This window comes from Pelodiscus sinensis, chromosome 17 (genome assembly GCF_052426305.1).
Source record: "Pelodiscus sinensis isolate ZL-2025 chromosome 17, ASM5242630v1, whole genome shotgun sequence".
Taxonomy (NCBI): Eukaryota; Metazoa; Chordata; order Testudines; family Trionychidae; genus Pelodiscus; species Pelodiscus sinensis.
This window is the reverse complement of record NC_143068.1, coordinates 14247963-14273148: the sequence shown is the minus strand read 5'-3', so window position 1 is coordinate 14273148 and position 25186 is coordinate 14247963. Positions and strand designations below refer to the sequence as shown.

The 25186-nt window shown below is 44.2% G+C and overlaps 1 protein-coding gene and 1 long non-coding RNA gene across 4 annotated transcripts in view; one reads left to right on the top strand and one right to left on the bottom strand.

The window, feature by feature from the left end:
* Positions 1 to 3606, bottom strand: part of LOC149523458 (uncharacterized) — a 40686-nt gene extending 37080 nt beyond the window's left edge. The window contains exon 1 of the long non-coding RNA XR_016347027.1: positions 3378 to 3606. This is a non-coding gene — a long non-coding RNA (uncharacterized LOC149523458). The remainder of the gene's footprint in view (positions 1 to 3377) is intronic.
* EDN3 (endothelin 3) overlaps positions 2596 to 25186 on the top strand; it is a 145630-nt gene continuing 123039 nt past the window's right edge. For 2 of the 3 annotated variants that reach the window (XM_075901119.2, XM_075901120.2), the window contains exons 1-2: positions 2596 to 3016; positions 3604 to 3886. In XM_075901119.2, the coding sequence (XP_075757234.1) occupies positions 2965 to 3016; positions 3604 to 3886 (335 nt within the window). In that variant the 5' untranslated portion in view covers positions 2596 to 2964. The remainder of the gene's footprint in view (positions 3017 to 3603; positions 3887 to 25186) is intronic. The other variant, XM_075901118.2, reaches the window with a different exon arrangement.

The window sequence follows — 25186 nt, the reverse complement described above, 5'->3', positions numbered from 1 at the left end:
GAGGTATTAAGAGGCCCTTCTACCTTGAATGTGAAAGATATCAGGCAAGTGATCTAACCACTGGACTAAAAATTATAAGGCATATGCTTAGAAGAAGTGGATTTTGCCCACAAACGCTCATGGTATTATACATGTATTTTTGTTAGTCTCTAATGTGCCACAGGAGTACTTGTTTTTAAAGATATAGGCTAACACTTCTTATATTTTATAGCTACATGTTACAAAATGTTGTCCCTTTCAGAGACATTATATATAAATGTTGTTTACAATGAGGTATGGTCTGAGCACATAACTGAGTAGAAGGAATTCCTGAATTCTAATTGGCCGCGACACTCATCCTCTTTATGTTACTGGACCCTCTGCCTAAGTTTTTACATCTTTTGAAAACAGACAAGGCAATAACAACAACTTTTTAAATTAGTGGAACAGGATAGATAAGTGAGCTTTTATAAATAGAATGGCTATTATGGAACACACACCAGAGGCAGGGTTCTGGTTTTTTTGGGGGGAGGAGGAGCTGTTGCTTTTTTGTTTTGTTTTTGTTTGTTGCTTTTGGGAGGAAAGGTAGGGGAGAAGAATTATGTGTTTTCCTGCAAAAGATGAAAAGTGCACTTAGGAAATACCAGAAATTGAACAGAATTGTCTGTAGGGTCATTTCCCCATGAAAGAAGTTTTAGGAAATGCACTGAATTAATTTAAGATCATGATTTTAAAATAATTTTGATTGCAGCCCCACCTGTTGGAACTAAAATACCTTTTAAAAGAACCTCGGTTTGATTTCATTTAAAATGCCATCAAGTGAATTTTTCTAACCTTTGGCCATCAGCTGACTCACTATAATTACTTTATTCCATTGTAATGCATTAAATTACACCAAGTGCAGTAAGGGTGGATACACCCAATTCCCTTAGATATACCACACTATCTTGCGAAACTCAAGACTGTATTTTGCCCCCTCAAATTATATAAAACATGAAATAATCCACCTATAACTGTGTAGCTATATGCACGTAGTCAGGCCTTTCATTTGATCAGGGAAAATACTGCTACTTCCATCCTAATCTAACAAGTTCTTATTTTTAAATGTCTACATTGTTCCCGTTAAATCCTTGCATTTTTCCCATCCCCAGACTGTCCCCAGACCAGTTATTATTTAATATTTTTCATTGCAGAATCATATAAAGGCCACAACCAAGATCACTGCATTAGGCACTAATATGATCCACAAACCTGTGTTAGATGCCTAGGCTCCCTGTAATGAAGGGTGAGACACAGGCACATTACAATTCAATCCACAAAAGCCAACACATTTGCTGGCTTAGCTAGCTTCCTGATGGAGATGAGAGGGATGTGTCCTAAACCCTATTCCTCTCTTGGAAATAGCATCTACATGCAGAGCTGTGTTTACAATGGTACTGGATCCACACTCAGAAGAGGCCCTGGTGCTCAGAATGTGATCCTTCCCCACCCCACTCTGCTCCCCCAATGCCCTTCCCTTGCTTGGCCTCTTTTTCCCAAGGACTCTCCCACTGCTTACTCCACTCTGCCTACACTTTCCCCACCCATCACTCATTCCTCTCCACCCCCTCTTCTTATGTGAGTGGTGGACAGGGCCTGGGCAGGGAGGGGAAGGCCAAGAGTAGCAAGGCCACAAGTTGGGCACCAGGGTTAATCCGGTTGTGCCTAAATGTAGGTTGCAGGGAGGCACTTATCTCTGCTAGCAATCCATGAAAGGGGACCAGCTGTCTGGAATGTGGTGACTAGGTGCCCAAGTTGTTTCTTTCAGGAATACATTAGTCACTGTGCCCTGTTCCATACCAAGTTATAACCTTTAGCCCAGCAGTTAGCACACTCAGCATCAGTGTGGAAGACCTAGACTCAGTTTTCCCTCTCTGTCAGTTAAAAGTGGTAGTGGTAGTGGGGGAAGCGTAGGCTGGGGGGGGGGAGGAGAACCACCTCTTCTCCCTCCAGCTGGATTTTGGCTGGTACCCGATGAGGCAGACAGCCCATGTCTACCAGAGTGGGAGCTGCATGCAACTTAGACAAATGAATGCCTGTCTTCTTGTGTACTGTGAATCATTCTGGCATGTGGCGGGGAGATAGGCATCTGGATGCCTAGAGCGAGGCAGCGGTGCTTATGCTAAGGCAGAAAAATAGACACCTAATGAATTTTTTACTTTGAAAATTTAGCCACTGATGGGCCTACAGAGTTCAAAGGGAGTTTTGTGGACATCATGGGTCCCGATTTAGTTGCTTAAATCCAAGATATAGGAGCTTAAGTACTTGGTGGATCTGGGGCCTAAATGATTTCCCCAAGGTCATACAGGAAGTCAGTGGCAGAAACAAAAAACACCACAAATCTGAGTCACAATATAGTGCTTTGACCATAAAAAACAACTGACCCCTCTGAAACCATGCCCCTACACAAGAGGACCAGCTCTTTCAAAAGTGATGGATTAAGAGTCACATAGCTAGTTAAGAACATGGGGGAGGGGTGAAAGGAATGCTCAGGGAGCAGTTTGTGCCTCCTCCCTTTCTCTACCTGTTCAAGGCTGCAAGCCCTGGGAAACCACAAGGGGGTAAGTGACAGCAACCCTCAACATACACTCACACTGAGCAGTCAGCTGTCCTCTTGTGGGAGGCAACTGCAGCTTTAAAACAACAGCTCCAGTTTCTGATCGGATTGGGGGGGTGTGGGAAAAGTGCAGCAATGGATCTTTTCCTCTTTTGACAACCCTCTGCCCTTCAGGATTTAAATCTGCACGGGGTGGGAGAGAAAAAACCCCTAACAAGCCAGAAGCACCGAGCACACCTCCGTGTGGGAACTAATTGTAGGCAGCAGAGTTTGCCGCGAGACCTAGGATTTTCCCCTGCCTCCAGCCTGGAGTGATTGCTCCTGGAACAAAGTCATTCCCCCCACCCCTCAGCTTTGCCGGCCGTTGACAAGCTTGCCATTTGGATTTCATGGAGCTGGGATTCCTGTTACTCTTTGGACTTACAGTGACATCGAGCGCAGGTAAAGGGGGGTTTGTTGGTGGCTCTGGCGCACAGAGCTGGGGCTGCAGTACCGTGTCCCAAAGCAGCTTGGTGCTTGGGCAGCCAGTAGGCACCCAAATCAGGAACTAGACTGAGGTGGCGTTTGGAAGCCGGAAAGAGCAACGAATGTAGAAGGAGCGTTGCCCGAAAGAGACGAAACTGCTCTAACAACAGGGCCTCTTCCCGCTAACCCTGCCCTGAGGCTCCAACCTAACCCCGTGCCTTGGTCGCTGGGCATTCGTGCCGCCGCCCACGGCTCCTGCTGTGCTCGCTGCCCCCGCGGGGGGACCCCAAAGCCGGCAGGAATGAGTGGCCAGCCTGGGAGCTGCCTCGGCACCTACCTTGCGCCAGGATTCAAGCCCGACTCAGCCCCGCGCCACCCCGCAAAATAAATCCAGCGATAAGGGGCGGGGGGCGCTAGTGGCAAGGACAAGCCCCTCGCCGGGGTGGGGGCAGAGCCGAGGGGAAGGGACCCCCAAGCCGGGCTAGGGGAGGGGGGGAGGGGAGGACGGGTCTCCAGCGGCTGCCCCTCCGCGCCTCAGCCTCTCTCCTCTTCCCGCCCTGCAGGGTTCTCGCTGCCCGTGCCTCGCCCCCGGCCCCTGTCGGACAGCGGCAGCGCCAGGGGCCCGAGGTCTCCCGCGCTCCGGGAGCGGGCCGGTGCCGAGAGCCCGGGCTGGGCCGCCGCAGGGGGGCTGCTGGCCGGCGTCGAGGCCGGCCGAGGCGGGAAGGCAGATGGCCCGGCCGCGGGAGCGCCGCGCCGCAGAGCCAAGCGGTGCACTTGCCACACCTACAAGGACAAAGAGTGCGTGTACTACTGCCACCTGGACATCATCTGGATCAACACCCCCGAGTGAGTGCCGCGGGCTCGGCCGGGCGGGGCTGGGGGAGAGACCCGCGGGGATGGGGGGTAGCACCTCAGAGAGACCCTGGGGTTGGGGGAGCTACACACCTGTGAAGGCGGGGGAGGGGGGAGAGACACCCCAGAGATGGGAGAGCAGCACCTCAGAGACCCCTGGGATGGGGGAACAGCAGGCCTCTGAGGACAAGGGGGGGAGACCCCCCCAGAGAGGGCTGTGGGGAGAAACCCCTCGGGATGGCAGCAGGAAGAGCACCTGGAGTTCCAGTAATCCCCGGGGAGCTGGCCCTGGGCTGGAGAGTTCAAATGGGACTGTCCAGAGTCCTTGTGGCATGGGGGCCATAGCTGGGGAGTCCCTGCTCAATCCCCCAAGCCCTGTAGGACAAGCAAAAGAAGGGAATGAGAAGAGGAGACCTGCCCAGTTGGTGGGGATAGAGGGTCAGATAACCAGAGTGAGCCTGCTGTGAAGTCGGTACTAGGTTCAGGCCCCCAGAGTGAGTGAGTCTCCTTCAGACCTGGAGGAGATGTTGTATCCCTGAAGAGGAAGGAGATTCCTTTTCTGGGGGAGCTAGGAGCCAGTTCACCAAAGTGAGTAAGGGGCAGTGGGTGCTGTCCCTTTCCCTCCTGGGAATGGTACAGGAGGGCCGTAGAATGACCCTTGGAAACCACAGTTGAAGGAATGGGGTGCTTTGGGGGCTGGGGCGCACTGCCCAGAAGATGGAGAGGCAATGGAGAGCCATGCACCAGCTTCTTGCTGCCACCTTCCCCGGCATGACTTCCCCAGCTGCTGTCTCGCCAGTTACAAAGCTCCTGACTGCAGAGCATGTGAATGTGTGCCATATAGCAGCTCTTGTCTAGGGAGCTAATATTTCAGTGCAAGGCAGGCACAATGGCAGCAGCCGTATTTTTAGATTGCAAACTCTTGGGGACTGCCCTCAGAAAGTTCCTAGCATTCAATAGGTATTACCATAGTCAGATTCTACATAACAACCCCTTCCATGTATTATTTGTAGCCCAGTGATATAGGACATTGTATCAGTTTACAGAGAAAAATATTAAAGTTCTGTTCTGAAAAGTGACTCTCTGGAGATTCCATTTTTGTTGTTTCTCGGTGACCCCAGGGCAAATATGCTGAATTAACCAGGAAAAAGATGGCTTTTCTCAGTGCCAACCCTGTCAACTCAGTCTGGGGTCTGGGTCAAGTGGAATTCTTTTTAGCTCATGCTTCTTCAGAAATAAGTTGGGATCCTCATTTTGGAACTTGGTGCTGGATATAAAGACTTCCTCCAATGCAAAGAACTCATGTGAGTCATCCCATTGAGAGACTATCATATGAGGAAGGGCAATCAAAGGCAGAATCAAGCCATTAGTTAACAAACCTGTTGGTGCATGCACTAGAATAGAATCCTCAACTGCATTAGGTTTGCAGAGCTAACAGAAGTGTATGTATAGTAAAATCTCAGTTGTCACTAAAACAAGCAGAAAGAACTTAAGATGCACTCAGGGACCAGATGTGTTGAGGTAGAATTTTTTTACTTCCTTTTCTGTACATAGCTGCACACTGTCCATGTTGCTGACATATGTACATCCTGAAGTTCCACATAATTTTAATCTCTACTACTTTTCTCCATACTGTGCCTCACTGTCGTTTTTCCTTTCACAACATCTCTGTTTTATCACTTTGTGTAGGTACTGACAAAGTATTAACAGAGTGGTGGGGGACATCTTACAACATGCATTGTCTGTGTAGCGTTGTGCCTGCTGATAAATTTAACAGTGTATCTGATGCTTGCCTGGAGTTGCTGTTAACTATACGCAGCACTTAATTCTCTGTGAAGTACAGTGTCTTTTTTTTGTTATGCCTTTTTAATGTTTGCAGTGTGATTCCTCACATGATAGAACTCAGACTGGGTGGGGATTGCACAGGAGGAGCAGGTACCTAGATGGATTAACAGAAAAACTCCAGGAAGGAGTAACACTGATCTTACAGCCTCTACTTCTGATCCTTGGCTCCTGTGTCCTATCTCTGATCTGCTGAAACAAGAAGTCACAGAGTCTTAAATTTATTCTAAAGCCACATCTACACTATGATTTAGGAAGTGTGGATTGAATAGGGTTTAGTCTTTTTCTTTAAATATAGCAGCCTTCTTAGGGATGCAGAGCTTACCACACCCATTTGTGGCCCTCATATCTGATGTGCAGAGCCCTTAGCTCACTGGTCGTCAGTAATGTGTGACAGTGTCTTTGGCCTCTGCTGCATGTGGGATCCTCCTTTTGGTCCCAGGTTTGAGGTCTGGCTGCACACTGACCCTGGCCCATTCAGATAAGTTCAGAAGGACCCATGCGTGGTGTGGCAAATCAAAACTGAGTACATGCATAGTTGGTTCAGTTATAAGAGACAGTAGTGTAATATTAATTATGTGTAAAGAGCTGCAACTGGAGGAAATGCTTAGAATGGACGTTTGTATTTTTAAAAATCAAACGATTTTTTGCATGCTTTTAGGAAGTGTACGATTTCAGTATAAACACCCATATTACGCTTTATTTACATTGAGTAACTAGACGTTTAGGAAAAAAATTTTTAATGTTCTCATTTCATCCTACACTTTAAAAATTTTGAGATTATATATTATTTTCAACTAAATACATTCAAATATCTACTAATCTGAAGTCCTCAGTAGTTAGAAGAATTTTAGCTTCATACTTAGGAATATTAAACCAGACTGTTTTATTTTTAGTCAGCATTTGAGTCTGCAACTATTGGCATTTTAAAACAAGGATAAATGTTTAAAAGCTTCAATTACAAAAATAACCTAGTCAAATAGTTTGAATAAAGCCTGATCCCACAATCATCACTCACACAAGTAATCCTACTGAGCTCAATGGGGCTCTTCATTGTGGATTTTCAGGGTCAAACCCTTATTTTTGAAAGATTGAATTTCGCCAGTAAATCAATTATATGGTTCTAATTTCAGAGTAAAGGATAATTTACAGAAATGAGTCAGGATTCCAACAGACCAATCTTTGCCAGTGACAATAACAAGTACTTCCACTGTATAATCGTCCAGATATTAAATAGTCAGGGGTGTAAAAACTGGTGACTTTCCACTTAAGTCTACAGAGTTACACCAGTGTAAAACATGCATAATGGAGTGGTAAAATCAGGCTTTCAATGTTTGTATTAAAAAACCTCTATGAAGTCCAGCAACGCTGCCCAGTGTAGCAATGTAGCACTTGTGGCATTCAGAGTGAGCACTGATTTCTAACGTTAGCAGAGCTATCAAGTTTTATGCAGCTGAATGTAAAGTTTTATACAAATTAATAAGTTAATGTGAACATTTTCAAATATTCATTTATAAGCATAAACTTTAGCTTATGATCAGCACACTGTGTCCCAAGCAGTGGCAGTGGCAGTGGCAGTGGCAGGTCATGGAGGTGCCTAGAACTTAATAGCTGGTTTGGATGGAAGTTAGGTTGTGTGGGTGCTAGAAGAGATATGAGTTAGTGGGGGGCTGGAGTTGTTAGAATCAGGGGATGCATGGTATAGGTTGGGGGAATGCTAGCTGGATACCATTCAGGGTCAGTTGCGTGGCTGGAGTGTCCTGGGGAGTGGAGGATAAAGGAGACAAGTGGCTGCCATCTGGAGCCTGGTGTCTATATTGAACCCACTCACCTTCTGTATCAGCTAGAAGACCTCCTGCTGCATGAGCCTTCCCCATCTTCCTCCAATAGGGGAAATGGCTAGAGGGGAGGCAGAGACGCTACCTGCAAAGCAGGTTCCCCTGCAGGCATTGGTGGACAGAAGGAGTAATTATAGCCCCTGGCCTTAGCCCTGCTAAATGCCTGGGGCTCCTGCAAAGCTGCAGGGGTATGAGAATGTCATGGGAGATCTAGAGATACAAGGTGGGTGAGGTAATATCTGTTATTGGACCAATTGTTGGTGGTGAAAGAAACAAGCTTTTGGGTCTGCTTTTATCTGTATTCCTGAAAAGCTTTTCTCTCTCATCAACAGAAATTGGTCCAATAACAGATATGACCTTTCTCACCTTTCCTCTCTATGGTTAGGTCTACGCTACAGAGTTTTTTCGGAAAAAACTGCTGTTTTTCTGGAAAAAAAATGTGAATTACGTCCACACTGCAATTATGTTGTTTTGTAAGAAAATTGAAAGAACAGAGGTGTTTTTCTGACATTGGTAAACCTCTTTCTATGCGGAAGAAGCCTTTTTTCCAAAAGAGCTCTTTTGGGGAAGAGAGAGTTCTTTCGAAAGAAGAGGAAAGAGGAAAAAGCACAGGTGCCCTGGTGACCACTCTGTCCATAGTAATCACAGCTTAAATGTGAGATAGCATCCATTCACGTGGATGCTATCTTTTGAAAAAGCAGACGCTCTCTTTCGGAAGAAGTTTTTTCTGAAGATCTCTTCCAGAAAAGCTTATTCCGAAAGAAGCCTGCAGTCTAGACATAGCCTAATGTTCTGGAACCAACATGGCTACAACGCTACATACTTCAGAGATGTATGACATTTGGTAGTATTGACTTAGCTACACCCATGGAGCGTCCATAGAGATGGGCATGTCTGTCTGAAAGCAAACAGAAGGCATGTGCCAGGAGACATCAATCCTTCTTGAAAATACACACATGCAATGCAACAAAAGCGGGGCTGGGTTTTTGTGTCAGACATATAGGTCCTAATACTGTGCTGACTATACACCCTGAGCAGTCAGTCTCACTGCAGCTAGTTGGATTGATCAGGAATCTGACTGAGTAGTTTAATGCCCCCTAGTGTGCATAGGAACATTATGGCTACATCTACACTGGCATGATTTTCCGAAAATGCTTTTAACGGAAAAGTTTTCCGTTAAAAGCATTTTCGGAAAAGCGCGTCTAGATTGGCAGGATGCTTTTCTGCAAAAGCATTTTTTTGCGGAAAAGCATCCATGGCCAATCTAGACACGGTTTTCCGCAAAAAAGCCCTGATCGCCATTTTTACGATTGAGGCTTTTTTGCGGAAAACAGTACTGTGCTGTCTACACTGGCCCTTTTGCACAAAAGTCGTTTGGAAAAACACTTTTGCCTGAATGGGAGCAGCATAGTATTTCCGGAAAAGCACTGACAATTTTACATGAGATCGTCAGTGCTTTTCCGGAAATTCAAGCGGCTAGTATAGACAGCTGGCAAGTTTTTCCGCAAAAGCAGATGATTTTGCGGAAAAACTTGCCAGTCTAGATGGTTTGAAAACTAGGTGTTCAGACATTCTTTCCCTTCTTCCTTTCCCTTCTCTGTTTACTCACCTTTCTTTTCTTCTTATCTCTAGTTGCCTCACACTCATTCTATGCTCCGCATCACCTTTCACTGTCTCTCCATTTTCTTTTCCCCCCACACCACCAATATCCCTTTCAAATTACATCCTTTTTCCATCACTTCTCCCCCTCTTACATCCTCTTAGTTCCTATTTTACCCTTCTTTTATTATATACCATGCTGTCAAATTCCCCTCTTTTCCCGAGCTCATTTCTTTGCCTACCTCTTGCAACAGAAGATGCGTTTAATCATTGTTTTAACATATCTAAAATAGATCCTGGTCTTGGCATCTCCTCCTGCTCCTTTGTCCCCAGAGAGATGGTTGAGATTTCAATTAAAACAGCACTGGAGGTTAAGTGCCAACACAGGGCAGTTTTTATCACTTAACCTCCCTCCCAGCTGTGTTAAGAAGCAGCTTATGTCAGCAAGTAGGGAGGTACTGGAAGGCAGAAAATCGCATCATTTCTAGGTTGTTACCTTAGAGACCCCCCACATTAAAAGAACGAGAGAGTGTATCTGTCTGTTTGAACTTGTCAGTGAACTACTGGGGTCACTTCTACTCTTAAAGCAAGCTGGTGTCATTTTGATACTATTGTAGTCTTGTTTGCTGGAAATGATGAGAGCATGAGAGGGAAAGTAGGGAGGTTAATAGCAAAACAATTATGAAAAGCTAGTATAAGCTGTATGCCACATGCCAAAGCAATCTGTTAGTCAGTAATAATCATGTGATTCTGTGTTCTTTATCAGGGGATTAAATTTATCTTGCTCAGATCTGTAATTAAAGATACTGAACATCTCTCAACAGAAAGAACTACTTTTTTGGCACTCACTTACAGGCTCATTTATAAAATACACGCATGAAATAATTTAGAAAAGAAACCAAAGACTCTTCTAGGTTACATCTTTAAAAATTTGAATGGTCACTTATCTTTTGATGGAAGCCGAGCATGTACATTCAGAAGCAACGTATGGGCCAATAAATAGATTTTATAGAGTTATTTAAGGTAATTGGGATATGCTGAATGGGCTAAGTTTACTTGCGCCACTCTAGTGGTGTCAGTAAGAATAAGAGGTGACTTGATTAACTTGAGTGTAAAAGTGCCTCCAGGCAAAAAAAAATTACAAGGAACTAAAAGGATCATTAACGAAGAAGAGAAATACCTAAGTACCACCAATGGCTGGAAGTTAAAACCAGACAAATTCAGATTAGAAATAAAACACATTTTCAAGATTGATGATCAACTATTTGAACAAACTCCCAAAAGAAGTAATGGATTTTTCATCATTTGATGTTTTCATTTACAGACAGGATGCCTTTAGGAGGATTATGCATTATTCAAACAATAGGTATGGCTCAGTATGGGAGTAATTGAATGAAATTTTCTAGGGGTACATCTAGACTGCACTCTAACATTGAAATAAGATATGCAATTTGCACTATGCAAATTACATATCTTATTTCGATTTTATTTCTAAATAGGCTATTTCAAAATTTGGCATGTCAACACAGTGCCAAATTTTGGCATAAAGCACTATCTCGAGACATCTTGTATTCCTCGTGGAATGAGGTTTACAGGGATGCTGAAATAGTGCATCCGTTATTTAAAAAATTATTTCAAAATAGCAGATGTGTTTCTTGGATGCGGGGTAGCTATTTTGGGATACCTTCAGTATCCTGAAATTGCCCTGCAGTCTAGATGTACCCTAGGTTGTGTTAGATAGGCGGTCAGACTAGATGATCTAATGGTCTTTTCGATCTTTAAAATGTGAATTAAGAACTGACAGGATTGCAATGGTGTAGTGAGAGCAGAACTTCTATGCTTGCTTCCTTGTTCTGAACTTCTGTACTTATCCAGGCATTTCCTCCATGGCTGGAAGAGAGCAAACATTGTTCAGTGGTTTGCCTTTTTAGAGTTCAGGATGGGTTTGGCAGAGGACAAGGTCAGCAATATCTCACAAACATGCGGTGAAACATTCTTGTCACTTAATAATGGACACACACACTGATTCTAACAATATTAGTGAATCAGGTATTCCAAATTTTGACTGCCATTTAAGAGTCTGATCTGTGCTTAACTGATAGCTCGAGCCTGTTCTCCTATTTAATAATGCACTCCTGAGTTGGCAGAATAGAACCTACCTCGACGGAGAAAGGGTAATTGGGTACTTGCTTTTCATGCATATTCAGGCTTTGGTCTCTTTGCTGTAACTGTCATTAGCCTCCTGTGGAGCGAGCAGTTGTATAGTAGGAGTCAGACTGACAACAACAACTGATTCGATTCCACCTACAGCAGGCAATGAATAGCCATCAGAGGTTAATCACTTTCATTCCTTACTGACTTAGGTCAGCTTCAAAATGGCAATCTAGAAATGCAATGGTTGCGTATCCTGTTACCAGTCTATTTATCCATACCTGTTCCCTGATTGTTTAATTTATCGTTTCCCACATATCACCTCTTGTTATATTCCACTCCAAATGTTGCTGGACATTGTTGGTGGTTGAAACTAAAATCTCATACATACCATAGTTTGTAAGTCGTATAGATATGAAGTTACTATATATGTACATTGCTATTAGCATTACAGTATTTAAAGAGAATAGTTTTCATTATTAGTTACTCACAGTGTGACATAGTCGGACACTTGAGAAAACACAAAATGCAGCTATGAAACCCCAGTTCAGGAAATCATCTGTGCATGTTTAATTTTAAGCACATGGGTAATTCTAGTGAAGCCAAGTAAATGTAAACATTCACTTAGATTCTTTACTGAATCAGAATTGAAATTACTAACCCAAAGACTTAACAATCTAAACACACAGTTCCAATCCAAGATGGTACAACAGCAGAGTGAGACATATCCAAAGCACAAAGCAATGCCCACCAGTTCTTTTGGATTGTGCATACTAGGGTCACCAACTCTGTTGAACAGATGGACCGGAAACCATTTGTGACAATGGTGTCTGGTCTATGAGATATTTTCAAATGACTATACCGACAGGTGATGACTGCATGCTGATCCTAGAGGGATGTATGTACCTATTATCTTTCCCAAGCCAACTTTAGTTTTAGAGCAGATTATGGTTATTCAACTTAATTTAAGCAGATGTAAGCATTTTTGGGTTCCTTTTTTCTTTTCTTTTTTTTTGGTGGGAGGACCAACAGCTCTGTGACATATGCAACGAATGGCAGAATATCAAGTTAATATTAATTATGACAGAGCTAATACTCTGAGAGAAACAGACCTAACCACATCAAGTATTAAAGATGTACCTGAACAACATCTCTGTGTTCCCAACACTTGAAATGGGAGTTTAGATTCTGATTCAGAGTCACAATTTCAGTGCGCTGGGCCCCTTTCCACAAAATATTTATTTCCTGACAAACACATCTGGTTTTTATAACAGTGTGAGGTAATTCAGTAGTATCACCATAGTTATCAGTGCAGTTATATTACTGAAATTCAGTATTCCATGGACAGATGCAATTTGCCTCCATATTTTTGTGTGATCTGACTTCTCCGTTCACATAAATTTTGGTAGAATTTGACACCAGACACTAGTGCTAAAACTCACAAGGTAATCAAACTACAGTAGAATCTCAGAGTGTTAAAAACTCATTGGGAATGGAGGTTATTCATAACTCTAATAAAATGTTATGATTATTGTTTCAAAAGTTTACAACTGATTATTGAGTTAATACAGCTTGGAAACTTTACTATGCAGAAGAAAAATGCCGCTTTCTCTTTATTTTTAGTAGTTTACTTTTAACGAAGTACAGTACTGTCTGTATTTGCTTTTTTATTTTCATTTTTTTGAAAATTGCATACTTCCCATTCCAAATGAGGTATGTGGTTTACTGGTCAGTTCTTAATTCTAGTGCTTTAGCTCTGAGGTTCTACTGTAAAAACAAACACACCAAAAACCTCCTACCACCCAAAAGCTTGAAAGTGTTTCAGTAATGGAGTTTAAGTGCACAATCCTTTGACTTCTCAAATACAGTCCCTTAAGGCTGAGATAGAAACTTCTTTGTCTTTCCCATGTGTATGCTAAGTTTTAAAATATATATGCTGGCAACGGGTAGCATAAAACATTCGATATCACTATGCTTAGCCTGTGGGAAATGAGTGGATGTCATCTCTGCCCAAAGTGAACATCTGCCTACATCACTTTCAAGTGCAAACTCCTTCATCCTTGGTCAAGTAACTTTGCCTTGATTTCACACCAGAACTCTTCTTTCTTCCTGGGTTCCTTCTGATCATTTCTCCTAACTGTCCCTTATTTCTATGCATATAATTTTTCATATCTCCCTTTGTGAGGAGCGGAAGCCTCCCACATCCTGTGTTGCTGGATTTACTCCCACTGCTTTTTAAAGCCCTCTTCTTGCTTGAAGCTTTCCTGCACTGATCCTCACCAAGTTTGGACAGAGGACCTTATGCTGTCAGACTGTGTATTCCCCTTCCCCTCTCCCCCACCCTTTGATTTAGCAAAATGGTAATCTCAGGGTCTTTTGTGTTTTGCTGTAGAGCACTGAATTCCTTTCTTGACCTTAGTATCACAATAGTCAGCCACCTCAAGAAAGGTCTGGGATTGACTTGGTCTGGGAGGCTGAAATTCCTTCCACACTTAGGGCTGACCCTTTGAAAAAGGGGGGTGGGGTGGGGAAGGGACTGAGGCACTCTAATAGGGCACTGTATGGAAGCAACACTAGCCCTGTACTTGCCGCTCCAATTCTAAGAATAAACAGAAGATTTCCATCTCTAGGGCTGTCAAACTAGCACCTTTCACAAGGTATTAAATTAACACCTCACACTAACTCCTTCCTTTCTCCCTTCCCCCAGCTTTTTGAGATCAGTCGGTTTTGAATTACACATGTTGTGGTGTGTAGTGAAGATCTGGCTGGGAGAACTTGTTCTAATTCATTTCATATACACATTGACGTGGCGGGTTCAAAATGCATCCGCAGAATACTTAGATTCCTGTTTTGGGCTAGCTACTCTTTGCCTGCCTGTTTTCACTCAATTCCTTTTGTTCCCCAGCTGCTCCTTCATTTCCTCTTTACTCTGGGCCCTGCTCACCTCCTACTTTACTCCCCAGCAAGTTCTGTTCTTGTCAGTCATGGGGAGAGAGTAGTAATGGGAGCTGGAGCGACAGTAGCTGAAAGACACTTGCCTTTTGCTATACTCAATAGGCCCACAACTCGCTATGTCATGAGGTTGAAGTCAGGTGGGTGATCTTGAGGGAAATGCAGTTTTTGAAGAGGCAGGTGTCTCTGCTTGTGAAGCTGGGACAATGTTATTTCATTAGGTAATGGCCTCTATGTGTGAGAATGCGTTTTGAGTAAATTTTTGAAAGGTTGTGGCCTTTTAGAAAAAATACACCTGTATTCTGCAGGAATAAATCATCCTAAACATTGCCTAAAACCATAATGCAATTACTGTGGAATCCTACAGCAGATTTTATTAGGGGAATTCTATTCCTTATGACACGAGTTAGTTGAGACCTCTGGCATATTGGCCATAGCTAGTCTACCCCCACTCACAGTCAACACACTCCCTCTCAAAGTCAGTCAGTTGGTTCATTGCCAGATTCCCAGAAAATGAAAAGTGAGAGGGCAGTGGTGGAGGGAAGTATTTATTTTCCCCTGGGGTGTTTATCCTTTTGGATGCTAGTTCTGATATATTCTCATCCTACTTTTACACTTGTATAGTGCATTCCTGTTTCACAGTCTTGCTCTGTCTTGTCTATTTGGATGTTACACTCTTCAAGGCAGGGACACTCTTACTAAGGGCATGTCTATACTAGGAAATTATTTCAAAATTACTAAAATTGAAATAATTTCTAAAGAAACAAAATCGAAATAGTTGTCCGCAGTACAGGGACTGCCTCCAGGCTGAGGAGCAGATCCTGGCTGGTGGGCATGGTCGCTTGGCTGGCCTCCTCTTCCTCCTAGTCTGCAACTCCACCCTTGTGAGACTCAACAATGATGGTGGAGAGGTGACCAGTCCACCTCCCAGGATGTCATCGAGCTGTTCGTAGTAGCAGCATGTGTGTGGTGCTGCCCTGGAGCATCCATTCTGCTCCCTGGCTCTGTTGTAGGCCTGCCAGAGCATTTTAATCTTAATTCAGACCTGATTGAGTGTCCGGGTGTGGTCTTTGTCAGCCAGGCTGGCGGCCATTCGTCTGTAGACGTTGGCATTCCGCTTTCTGGTGTGGAGATTCTAGAGGTTGGTCTCCTCCCCAGTCCTTGATGAGGTCCAGGATCTCTGCACCAGTCCAGGCTGGAGCTCTCCTGCATCCCTAGCCAGTGGCAGCTGAGAGACCGGCAGGAATGCTGGAAGCTGTGGGAGGCTTTGAGTGAGCATTGGGGTCTGCCATGGCTCCATCCGCTCCTGATGTATGGCTCAAAGCTTGCCAAGCTGGCCACATGCCACAAGCCCTTCTCCTGCAGCCTGTAGTTTTAAGCTCCGCAGGAGAAGGGGAGCAGTGAAGATGGCAGGTGTGGTCAGAGCAGCTACAAGTGCAGCTGTGAGAGGCCTGTGGGGGATAATTATTTCAAATTAGCAGCACTGGATCATTCACACTAATGGTCTTTTGAAATAAGTGGTATTCCCAGAGGAAAGCAGGAGTACAGATTTCATAGTGTGGATGCACTGCTTATTATTTTGAAATAAGGGGTTATTTTGAAATAACTCTCTAGTGTAGACTCTGTAGGTAAGTGTCTGTACTGGGTTTAGCACAATGGGTGACTCCTAGTCTTGATTACCCTTCAGTGCTATTATATAATATTATGTTATATAATCTGCTATTTTAGATGCTATCTTAAATGAAACATATTTTAACAATCCTTGCGGAAGCCCCAGTGATTATTCTCATTGTATCTGATTTAGGAAACATACCTGTGCTGGTGGGTCTGCTGTTTGCTGTTGTTTTGTTTGAATGCATTTTTGGAAAAATGTTTTAAAAAAACAACATGACAGAACAGTCCATTCCTGTATTGGATTATGGGATCCTGCCATTCTCATGATGTATTTTGGGGGTGGGTGAAGCTCCTGTATATGAGAAAATTCTTTGAATGCTAGTGAGGGAGGATTGCTGGAGGAGAAATCATTTATAAATTGAGTAACGTTTTTATTTAAAAAGAGCAAATCATTTGACTTTGCCACTCATTTTGGAGCTGGCTGAGGCTGAGGTTTATTTTAGGGCTCTTCTACACTACAAAGTTAAGCAGACATAAGGCAGCTTACGTCGACTGAACTATGGAGGTATACACACTAGAGTGCTCCTCTTCCCTGCTATCCTGATGAAGAGCTGATATGGACCCTGGTCATTCCCAAGAGGGACTGAATCTGCAATCTTAGGGACTAAAAGCATGGCTGGGCAATACTTTTTAATGTGGGGGGAGGCACTCTAAGATTTTCACAAGTGGCCAAGGGCTGCAATTCTATGAAGGTGGTGTGGATCTGTGACGGAGATTGGGTGCAGAAGGGAGCTTGGGGTAGGTGCCTGGAATGTAGGAGGAGGTGTGAGGTTTGAGGGGGAATTTAGTTGAAGGGAGGGGGTTGTGATCTAGGCTTGAGGTGCAGAGTCCAGGAAGGGATAAGGGTGCAGAAGAGGATTCTAGCCTGGGAGAGGGGCTCTAGCAGAAGGTGCAGGGTCCAGGAGGGAGTTGTGACCTGGAAGGAGGGGGTTCAGAGGGTATCTAGGGGCAGGGGAATGGGGTGCAGGGTCAGGAGGGTATATGGGTTCAGGAGAGGATTCTGGCCTGGGAGAGAGGTGTAGGAGGGGGTGCAGGGTCTGGGAGGGAGTTGTAACCTAGGAGAAGGGGAGAAAGGGGTATAGAGGGTTCGCATGATGGCCTGCGGTAGATCAGGGGAAAGGGGGTGAGATGCCAGAGGCAGACTCTGGTTGGAAGGTGCTTATCTAGGCAGCTCCCAGCCAGCAGCCCTGCAGGAACCTGAGGACCATCTCTGCTGAAGTCTATCAGCTGGCTGCTCCACATGGGGTCTGCTCCGGGCATAAGCGGGGGAGGGGCGCGGGGGGGAAAGAGAGGGAGAAGGCATCACAGGCTGTCCCTGGCCTCAGCAAAATTTCTCAGGTCTTAATGACCGAAAAATGGTCAATGGGAACTGAGAGTTTTTGCTGAGGGCCAGGAGCAGTGTGCAAAGTCTGCCTCCTCCCTCCCCAGCAGTCCTGAGCAGAGAGCAGCCCACTGTTTAATGAGTGAATTGCTCTCTGCATAAGCATTCTGGGAAAGGTGGCTGTGGACTGGATCCAGTGGCTTGGCAGGCCGGATCTGGCCCACTGGCAGCCTCTTGCTCACTCCTGTACTAAAGCCATCTACCTCTACTGCATGAGCTAAAAGCCAGCTGTCTTTCAGCGAAGGCTGTAGAGGAGATTTCACTATCCCTTGTCAGTGGTCTCATTGCCTTTGAGTTACACTGACTTAACAAAACCACCTGAGCAAGGGGCTGAGGGCTTAGAGTGATACATAGGTAGACTACATAAATTCCATGTCAATGTAGCCTCTGCCTTGCTTACATCACCCTAAGTGGCCTCCAGGAGGTGTCCCACAATGCGGAGGCTGCTGGAACAATTGTTATAGTGGGGATGTTGAGAGCCATTGACCCAAATTATAAATCCTGTATATAATGGAAACCACTTCAAGCCAGGAGATGCTGCAGCACCCAGCATCCCTAGTTCTAGCTCCTATGGAGTCTGCTTACATCTCCCATTGGCTATGGTTTGCTGTTCCCTGCCAATTGAGCTGCAGGAAGTGGTGGCCCAACCCATGCCGCTTCCCACAGCTCCCATTGGCTGGGAACAGCGAACTGTGGCCAACAGGAACTGGGAGCAGCCATACCCTTGGACACTCAGGTAAATAAAGAGTCTGGCAGACCACCAGGGGCTAAATCCGATGGACAGCATCTGACCTGTGGGCCGCTTATTGCCCACCCTCGCTGCACAGGCACAGCTCCATTCTAGCCACAGGGACTCCATTCATAGCCACTTGGGGCAGGGAGGAGAAGGGCAGGCAGAAGGCAAGGAGGCAAATAGTCACTCTGGTGCAGAACTGCAGACATGCTGTTTCTACAAGGCAGGGGCTGGGGTCAGGATCATGGTATATGGGAGGAGGGCTGATTGAGGGACCAGTGAGGGTGGGGATTTGGGAGAGGGTAGAGGTTGGGGTCAGAGTGCTGGTATATGGGTGGGTGGCTGAGGGGAGTAGTCAGGGTGAGGGTCAGGATGGTTAGCCTCATGCTGTGGAAAAAGAGGGCATAGTTTTAAGGAAGGATGAAAATCAACAGAACCAAAATTTTCACTGGACAAGTAAAAACAGAGGCCCTGTCATTCATTTTTTCATATAGATGTGAACTGCACAGAGTTAAATTACTGATGGAGGGTGGGAAATTGGTACAGTGTTTGTAGGCCTACTATAAATTAATCATTAAAGAAAGAGGTTTACTTCACTTGAGGAAGGCTTTTATGTTAAACCCCCCAATTTTCAAGACATATTTTGGTAAATATGTTACATTATACAGTAAAACTCCAATTGTCCAGCATCCAGTGGTCTGGCACTCCTGATAGTCTGGCACCAACTGGAACCAGGAAGTGCTCTGGCCAGCCGGACAATTGGAACTGCTCTGCCCCCGGCTTCCCCAAGTCAGCCGCTGGTCAGTTTCAGCAGCTGCTGACTTGGGGAAGCCAGGGGCAGAGCAGCTGGGGTGCTGCCAGGTTGGTCCCGCAGCGCTGCCCTCTCCCACGCTGCGCAGTTCCCTGTTGACCCCCGCAACCCTGCAGACCTCTCATAGCCCCCTTTCCAGTACTCCGGCATATTTGATAATCCGTCACCCTCTGGGTCCTAAAGGTGCCGGATTATCGGAAGTTTACTGTAATAGATTGCAGTGTTAATGTCTCTGTAAACCATTAGTAAGCGAATCAGGACCATGCAGCCACATACTGCATTCCATTACAGTGTATATGTTCAGAACTGGAATGAACTTTTGTATCGGGACAATATGACTTAGTTCTTTACCTCCACAGTGAACACAGATGTACAGTCAGGGTTGGCAACAGACTTCACTGGATCTTGGGCAGTGTGTGTGGGAGCTTGGCTCCTGGGCACCTGGAAGGAATGGGGAGAGGGGCAGCCTATCCTTAGCACTGCCTGGACCACACTGCACCTCCTCCAGCACTGCCCAGACCATTGACGTGTGCGCTCCGGCAGTGATTTAAAGGTTCTTAGGCTCTATCTATCATTACTGCCATGTAATGGCAGTAGCAGCCTGGAGCCCTCTTCCCCTTGGCAGTCCTGTGCACAGTGGTATTGTTTGTGTTCTCACCTCTATTAGAGGAATGAGGGTGGTATCTAAACAGCTACCAGTTTCAGAAAAAAACTGGTCCAGTTCCTCCAGTTTCAAGAATCCCTGTCTTTCCATTGCACTTGTAGTTATTTCTTCTCTAATGTGCTCTTTAGAATTCCCTGCTTCAGTTGGTAGTACTGAAATGTATTTACAAGAGATTTCATAAGAGCTAGTAGCTGCAAAGAAAATATAAGCAAAGAGTATCCAATTCTTCCCTCTTTGCATAGGTTCACAAATCCTGATATAAAGAGAAATCACGGTATGGAGGCCAAGAGAGAGAATCACAAGGGAATTCGCTGTACAGCTCATTCTCATGGTGTTGCATGTATGTTACAGCACTCCACAAAAAATCATAAGATAAAAATGCAAACAATTGCTATCTGAAACTAAGTTACATATTTGAAGTTTGTTTTAACTCCAGTCACACAAAGCTTAATTAGAAATGAATCAACATTCCAGGACCTCCCCACATTCTCCCTCCTGTCCGTATCCCACCTATCTTTCGGGCCTGCAACAGCAAGGCAGTCTATCCCATGGGAGATAAAACATAATGACAGTTGCACATACGTCAAGCTTTGAGAGCCTCATTGGTGTATGTGCTTGTGAATTCCCTACTCCCCCTCGTTTAAAGATACTTTCCCCTGCATGTATAAAGTTTACCTAAGCACTACCTAGATAAGTCTGCATAGGTGCGGAATAATATGGTGGCTGCTGCTAGCATTTGCTGACAATAGCAATAGGTGCATGTGCATTGCTATAGTCGAGCACACACAGCAATTATTACAAGGTTCAGAGCACGGAGCAAACAAGCAGTGCCAGGCTCAGCACACTACAGCAGCACACCCTACTGTGGCTCAGTGTTAAAATGCTTCTTTAGCTGAATAGGCTCCCTCTTCCACCTCTCTGACTTGAGCTCCTCTTATCACCTTGAGTTGTAACACATAGCACAATATTGAAGAGCAAGGGACAGAGATGGCAGGCTTGCAGGTTACCAGGTTGGTTGAAAAGTGGCTAGAAACCTGGTAGGATGCCCATAGAATTATGAGATGAGAAACCTGTGTCATGTGGCACTGAACCTGCCTTTATGAGGCATTGGAAGCCCTTCCTAAAACATCCTGCAGCCAGCTGCACAGTGTGATTGCCTCCCACGCTGCATTGCCCTCTGCATCAGTTTAAGAGCTCATACTGTTGATGTATAGAGTGAATATGCAATAGCAGTGGCTGTATGCCGATGTGACTCAATTTTGTAGTGTAGATAAGTCCTAAATTTCCATTTCTGTTGTTGAGCTGGCTGTTCTTAACAGTCCAGGCAAGCAAGGTACAGGTTGGATTTCCCTCGTCCTGCACACTTGGGACCTGACCAGTCCCAGATGAGGGATTTAGCCAGAGCAGAGAAGGTAATTTCTGGGCCCTCTGCCAGCGGCCCCCCTCAGACCTGGTCCAGTCACTGGCTGGAGTCTGCTTCTGATCCCATTGCCTTGCTTGCCCCACTGGGCTTCCTGGATCCACTGGGCACCCCAACTGCAGCCCTGCTAAAATGTGCCGGGCTCCAATCCTTTAGTCATTCTTGATGCTCTTCCTTGAACCCTCTTCAATATCCTTCTTGAAGCTTGGACACTAGACTTGGACAGTATTCCAGCATCAGTTGCTCCAGTATCAAATACAAAGCTAATATAACCTTCCTGCTCCTAGTCAGGGTTCCCCTGTTTCTATATCCAAGGAGCTTATACGCTACTGATTATTTACCATGACCTCAAGGGTTTTTTTTCAAATTCCATGCTATTATGTAACTATGGGGTCTGCATTTTTTTATTTCTAGGTGTATGACCTTCCATTTGGCTGCATTGAAATGTTTATTGTTTGCTTGTGCCCAGCTTACCAAATGATCCAGATAACTCTGTAACAACTACCTGTTCCTTTCATTGGTTGCCACTACCTGAATTTTTGTAACATCTGCAAACTTTGTCAGTTATGACTTTGTTTTTTTCCAAATCACTGATAAAAATATTAACTAGCATATGGGCAAGAATATAATCCCAGGAGGGCTCCACTGGGATTACTTTACAGACGTCTACGTACAGAAACCTTATCTTACAGAAGTCTATGTATATTAAAGCAACACCATTGTCTTTATGAACAAATCTAATAAAAAATATCAAATAAAATTGACAAAAAAATCATTTTCTGTAAATCTGTCTTGGATTACACTAATTTTATTACCCTCCTTTATTTTTATTTTTTTAGTAAAGGAGTCTTGTATCAAATTTTTCATTATTTGCCTGTTACAGATGTCAGGCTGTCAAGCCTACAGGTATTCAGGTCATCCAATTCATCCTTTTTTAAAATTTGACATAACATTAGCTTTCTCTCAGACCTCTGAAACTTCCCCAATGTTCCAGGACTTAATGTTGATTTTCAATAACTGTTCAGAGAGCAGTCTACTCTTTTAAAACTCTTAGATACAGATTACATAGACCTCCCAATTTCAAAATGTTTAACTGTAGTAGCTGCTGTTTAACATCATCCTTAGTTACTGTTGGAGTGGAAAGTATTTAATGATATCGTTTTACCATCTGTTATTTTCCCAGATACAGAATATAAATATATATTGATCACTTCTGTCTTTTCTGCATTATAATGAACAGTTGTACCATGTCCATCTAGTAATGAGCCAATACCATTGTGAGTAGGTTTTGTTGTTGTTGTTGTTTTTGAGATACTTAAATTTCTTTTAATGTTCTTTAATTCAGCTGGGGCTGGGCATATATTTCTTCTTGTGTCCTTTTGCTTCTCTTATCAATTTTCTACACTTCCTAGCTCCTAATTTATATTAATTGATATCAGTATCTCCTCTGCCTTCTTATATTTATTTTGTATAGCTTCTTTCACTTCCTTTTTAAGCCAGGGTGGTGGTCACTGTACTTACACTGTCCACTCTCAGCACAATGTCTAGCTCTTGTAAATTACCAATTCCTAAATCTGCAGAGTCAAAAATGCTTGGAACATTTCTGTTAGGTTCCAAAACATGACAGTGGTAATCAGTGATCTTTTTCCCAGCTGCAAAGGTGATTCTTCTCCTAAAAATAATATTTACAACATTTAAATCGAAAGGCTTTCATTATGCTAACGGAATTACACAGTTCATGTTGTACAGAACAATGACTGGTTATTATCTTTGACCTCACCACCTATCAGCAGAATGTTCCATAGTGGTCTCCAAATTAAAGAATAATTGTAAACATCCCAAAAACCCGAACCAGTACTAACTGTCCCCCAGACTTTCCCTCTTGTCTGGATTTTTATATAAAGGGATCTGATTTTCAGATGATGTACTCAGTACTTTCTGAAAAATCAGGCCTCTAAACTATCTGAAGTAGAGCCAGTCAGGAATTTTTCAATTAGTTTTTTTTGTCAAAAAATACTAGTTTGTTTAAATGAAAACTGTTCAGAACAGAGGTAGGTATGATAAATTTCCCAACTCAAATTGAAACATTTTGATTAGTCCATGCTGAAAATGTTTCAGTCTTTTAGTTTGCAAATATTTCCAAAGTTTTAACTTTTTGTTCCAATACAACACTGGAAAACATTTTAAACTTCCAAATATCATGGGATCTTTTCCAACCTAGCTTTAGTATGAAGCTCGGTTCTCAAAAACAGAGACAGCCCAAAATCTCTGGTCGTGTTTAGAAAACCTGGCCTACTATATTAGCTGATATATTCTCTGCCAGGGGAGATGTGTTCTCATAACACAGGGCGTAACTTGCATGTGTCTTTCCCACTTTCAAAGCATGATGATACGTTGCATTTCTACATAATCCTGTCAAATGTAGCACAAATCATGGGACTTCTTCCCCGTTTCTCAGCATATATAATGTATGAGGATGCTAAGCTGCCTCAAGAATGAGAGATGGTGAAAACAACATAGAAATTACAGACCTTCCTGTCTGGAATAGAGGAAGGAACAGCAGTTAGTTATTTGAAGTAGACAGCTATAAAGGGTTAGAGAATAGCATGCTGGGAAAGGCCCTTTTAAAAGAGTGAAACAAGTGATGAGCAAGCTGCTAAAGAGGCAGCAGTTCTGTCTAATGGGTCTTGGAAGGAGTTAAATTCCCAGCTCTCAACACCCAGGAGATGGGTGTGAGACATGCTGAAACTGTGTTGGACACGGTCACCTATGTCAGGTTTCTGGCACGTTAGTACTGAATTTTAATTTTTGTTGTCTTGTCTCCGCCAAAAAAAAATCCTCATTCCTTTTTGAAATTCTCCATTGCCTATGATTGAATTGTCCTTCTATCAGTGTCACTAACGGATCTCTATTAGGACTTTAGTGCTTTTACAGCACACTCTGTTGAATGTTACCCAACTACAGCTAAACTATTCTTATCAGAGTAAGTGACCATAGCATATTTTGTAGTGCAGCAAGCCTCAGTGTTTACATTTTATTTTACTAAGCTGATGCAATGATCAGAAACAGGATTCCCAGTGCATTCTGCAAGTGAGCAAGAGTCCAGCCATATGAATCTTTCCTCTTAACTGTCTACAGAAGCCATGGGCTTAATTATTGTATTTCCGTCAAAGGATCAGCAGAGAAATGTGCTTCCCACTGAGATGAATGTGACCATTCAGTTTGCCTGAAGCATAAATCGCACCAAGAGTGTTTTACTTGCACCAAAGAACAAGTAAAGCAGGAGAAAGGTTAGAGTACACCTCTCCTGCTCTCTAGGGCAGTGGTCCCCAGCGCAGTGCCCGCAGGCACCATGGCGCCCGCCGGGGCATTTATGTGCGCCTGCCTAGTGATCAGGGCTGGCTTGAGCCATTCTTGCACCCTGGGCACGTGGTGCATGCGCAGCCCTGCCCCCAGGCGCCTGGTAGCCCTGAAAGGTTGGGGACCACTGCTCTAGGGAATTCTAAGATCCTGGACTAATCCAAACAATGCATTCAGTAAACTGAGCTCTGTGTCAACCCTCTCATTCCCTGGACATCATTAATACGCCAGCGGTGCTGAATTCTGATCTTGACTTCAGAGATGAATGGCATTACTTTGGATTTACCTTGGTTTAACTGGAACCTGGCTTAATGTATTAATGGTGGTTTGGACTCAATGTATTGATTGTGGTTTGGGATCTGGAAATAAAAGATGTATAAACTCTATTGCTTCCAAGGGAAGAAAACATTTTATTTTATGACATTCTGGAGGGATGGTTGTGTGTGTGTGAGTTGTTTATAATACAGTATAGGCCAAATCCTAGTCATTGTGCCCAGCTCAAATAAATGGGCATGAGCTGGAAACTGGGCTAGGCACACAGGCTGAAGATAAAAATAGTAGGGCTGCTCTGAATCCTCTGTGGTTGCCGTGCCTTGTCTCTTTCAGAGTGAAGTGGAAGGGTCCTGGTAAGACTGTAACACCTATCCTATCACAGATCCACTAGTCCCTAGTTCAGATATGGGCAAATACTGGCTCATGGACTAGATTCGGTCCACCAGGGCTAACCCCTGGCAGGCCCCCACTGCTGTATTTACCAGCACCTCTGCAGGCACAGGAGATCGTAGCTCCTATGGGCTGCAGATGCTGTGGGAAGTGGTGTTCCAGTCTGCGCCACTTCCTGCTGCTCCCATTGGCTGGGAACAGCAATC